General features: G+C 41.9%; 1 protein-coding gene across 1 annotated transcript; it reads left to right on the top strand.

Annotated features, from left to right (window-relative positions):
• Positions 1-1,314: 1,314 nt before the first annotated feature.
• PHALS_04451 (uncharacterized protein) lies at positions 1,315-1,613 on the top strand (the record flags this gene model as incomplete). Its single annotated transcript, XM_024722261.1, has 2 exons — positions 1,315-1,380; positions 1,461-1,613. The coding sequence occupies 2 exons, from the start codon at positions 1,315-1,317 to the stop codon at positions 1,611-1,613; spliced, it is 219 nt and encodes a 72-aa protein (XP_024573354.1).
• Between the last annotated feature and the right edge of the window lie 2,351 nt (positions 1,614-3,964).

Here is a 3,964-nt window from a genome sequence, read left to right as displayed (position 1 = left end):
TGTCTTAGCGCTCCATTACGGATCGTGTAAGCTTTTTGCGGTGGTGTGCAAAGTGGATTACGACTATTTGTGTCTAGACCGTTACAATTCTTTTCTCCCAATTGGACTGCAAAGCAAAAGCTGACTCCACGAACGACGATGGCGACGAAGACGTACACGCGCATGACAGCTTTCCACAAGGGAATGACACGAGGAATTTTGCAGAATTGTGTTCTGTACATGAAAAGTTATAATATTGATTTGCTGTAAAATTGAGGAGATTGTTTGGAGACATTGTTAGGAAATGGTATGCTTAAGTTTCATTATTACTATTTTATCAGCTTTTTTCTCTTTTATTCAATCATATTATTATATCGAGAGTACTTTTTCGATTTCGGATAGTATATACATAGCTAAAAGACAATATATTTTGAGTGATCGTAAAACGCTGCTATTTAGTATCATACTACAAAAGATATATCATAATGTATGATTCACTTAAAATAGCTGTGAAGCCTATTTTTAGAGGCTCCTGGGTAGAGTGTTCAGTTTTGATAACTTCGCGCTTGTTATCGCGGACCAGCTCAATAAAACTTCATCTGGACAAAATTTTTGACGATTAAGAAGCACTTTAAACGTTTTGGTCACCTCAACAGCTATGTCATCAAGAGGCTGAAGGATCTGCAAAGATAAAACACAGGGTGTTAGCTTACCTGTCCTCAAGGTAACTACTCGAGCTTAGACTTTTTAAAGGTTCGGAATTTCGCGGTCTATGGACCTAGATGCTGCAGCGGGGCTGCCGTAACTTTCCGCATAGGGAAGCGTCTTTAGGTCACCGACCTCTCGTTCTTTATAAGAACCAGTACGAGTGCAGCGGGTCGCACTCCGCTGCCTCCGAAAATACTTAAAACATTAACCAAGGTAAAGTGACTCTTCCGATCAAAATTGAAACTGATTTTTATTTTTTTATCCTAATTTTAAAAGTTTAGATCTTTCTAAATATGCTAAATATATAGTAAAATCTGAATATGCATAACTACTGGCTACCCAGCCACAAACCGTATTCTAGTTTGGGTGCAGTCACACCATGCACATCTCGTGTGACACACACCCCTGTTATCAGGGTACGAGTAATCCCGTTACAGATGCGGTAATTACTCGCCTGGTCGCGTCCACCAGTAATGTGGATGCGCTGGTGACATATCAACATTATAACTTTAGCCATGCCTTCATAGCAAATCAAATGACATTTACCATGAGAGTGCTGATGATCGGCGTCAAATTATCTAAAGAGGGGTACAGAGCCAGCCCTTTCTCTGGATTTGGTAAACTGTGATGGTCCTGAATGTGGTCGAGGTTCAACCTTGGCAACAGCGCGTTGCAGTTGATGCAACGAATGTCGTGGGTTTTTGCGTCTCCCATAGCGACAAATAATATGGTTTATAGTTCTTTTTCGTCGGTAAACATGCTAAAAGTAGCAGAAAATAGCAGCTCTTAACGCCGCGATGGCGTCAGACACTTTCCTCGAAGCGGGAATGCTCGACGTTTTCATGCAGAATATCCGAACAGGTGCGGCTGACACCGATACTTCAGTCATAGGTCTATTTGCTGCGGAGCAGCTCTGCGTCAATTGAGGTTTCCTGCGATTTCCAATGGCCCAATTCAATGAGGTTCTGCAAAAACAGATTCCTTTTTTCCGTCTTGAAAGAATAGTGAGACGTGGTTCATGGTGACGAGAGATCTACTGTGTTGTTATCCCCGGATAGGGGAGTGTGTATTGAAGTTGACTTGGTTCTGGAATCAAATATCCCATCAAACGGCAGTGGCCCTTACCGAGGTAGCAATATGCCGTCCCCAAATCGTTTTTTTCGTGCAAATTACGAAGATATTTTGCTGAGAGAAAATAGCTATTGACACTCGGCAGCGATCTGATATGTCAAAAAGGCAACGACAAGTATAAATTGAGAATGCATATATGAAACTAAATGCAGCCTCAATTTGGTCTGGAACGCTGATTTCGAAAGAGGGTGGTCAAACGAAAAGCATGGTCAGCTGCGACAGCTCTTGGCCTAAGTAAGGATTATGATTTATTGTTCAAAAGTGACAATGGTATCCATTCTTTAAAGTGCAGTGGGCAACTCGAGCCGATACTTTGGATGTGACAGTTTATATCACAGAGCCCGATTAGTAACGATCAATTGTCTGGTGACACAGCTTTATAAGGTATGCAGTGCAAATGCACAAACTAATTTCGACGGTATACTCGTCTACAGTCATGAAGAGCAAACAATATTCGATGAGAAATCCCACATAAGATCATTGGATGTTCCTTTACGAAATCTATATTGAAAATTGTGGCCTGAACTCACCTTTTTATAGATCAAGGCCATCGTACAATGGCTAGTGCTTATCCTTTTGAAAAAATAAGCTTGGCTAGCTAATTATGTGTAAAAATCAAGTACACGTTTGCCGCCGTGGAATGCCTTTTTTTCAAGTGATGCGAAATGGCGCTTGAACGCGAAAGAGGAGGCGCCTTTATTAATACTAGGAACGATAACATCGTGTGTGCCCTGATTTTGGATTTTTCAAATCTGGAGCTATTTTTTATGTAGGCTGTAATGCTTTAGTTTTTGCCACAGATTGTGTTTTAGTAAAAACAGAAGCCAATGAACATGACACGTAATTTCTGTTGGACCCTCGTGATCTTTACGCAGCTGAGAAAGTAACCTGGCTTGTGACAATTAACTGCTTAGTATACAGTATCCTTGTGTTTAGTCTCGATTAAACTTGCTTTGCTCCAAGCCATAGAATATCTAAACAGATCATGCGTCATTTCGCAATGGTGTCGTCAGTACATTTCACACAGGAAATGATCAGACGACAATCTTTCTTTGACGAGTATACGGATTGTGATAAGGTTTAAGCCGAGTGGATGGTTGATGCTGCACCGACTGTGACTCTTGGCACAATTTTGCCAGATGATGTGGCATCATGTACGGCCAACGGGTCAGACACAGCATCCGTGTATTTGCTACAAGCTAAGCAGTCCGAGCCATTTGAAAAGTCGGATATCGCTTTGTCAGAGCGTTCGGGCGCACATCTAGCCCTCGAACTATATCTTCATTTGAGGATTTTGATATTGCAGCACTGACTTATTTAACACTCAATTTGTGGTGGTATTGAGGACGTTTAATGCAGAACACATTACAAGACGCGCGAGACCAGTTAAGATGGCCATCGTGGATATTCCTCAGAGAGAGCTTGGTATGGTGGCCGAACAGACATCGTGGTCAGGCACCCAAAAAGCGTGTGTAAACCCGCTTTGACACTTCAGACCCTCGTCACATGAGCCGGCGCTTTGATCATCCTGTCGACTCATTACTATGGGTCTTTATTTGATCCTTTGAAATTGACGCTCGTTTATACGATATAGTTACCCATTGTCGTGATTTATTATTTACAAACCACAAATATGTCCATGGATACGAGCACGTATCTTGCTCCCTTTAAAAATGTCGACTTTGCGGGCCTTATCCTGCTTTAGGGCACCAGTTAAACCAAATGTGATGTTCTAGTCTTCGAAAAAGACGAGAAATATGCCGCCGTATGCTTATCCCTCATGTAGCCACCGCATATGGTCATGACCGTCTTCCCCACGACAATCCGACCGGTAGAGGCGTGTTGTAAACTTGCTAGCGCTTTCCAACTTAAATGGCCTGCGAGAGCATGTCACAGTGCTCACTGACTGTCAAATGTAGCGTCTTGCAAATACGGTCTAATCCTCACAGCCAAAATATATTATTTTTTGAATGCAGACTTCGCTTTTGCCTTCCAGTCAATATGTAGTTAGTGACCCACTACCTTCAGACGCTCTTTTTGAGAAGCAATAAATATACGTTTTTTTTTGGCTGGTGCACAGCAACGCAAGGATTGGGTTATGTACATAAAATCTTATAGATTTGTTTGGTCTATGAAATGGTTTGTG

Source organism: Plasmopara halstedii (genome assembly GCF_900000015.1).
Source record: "Plasmopara halstedii genome assembly, contig: Scaffold_262, whole genome shotgun sequence".
Classification (NCBI taxonomy): Eukaryota; Oomycota; class Peronosporomycetes; order Peronosporales; family Peronosporaceae; genus Plasmopara; species Plasmopara halstedii.
This window is presented reverse-complemented; position numbering and strand designations above follow the sequence as displayed.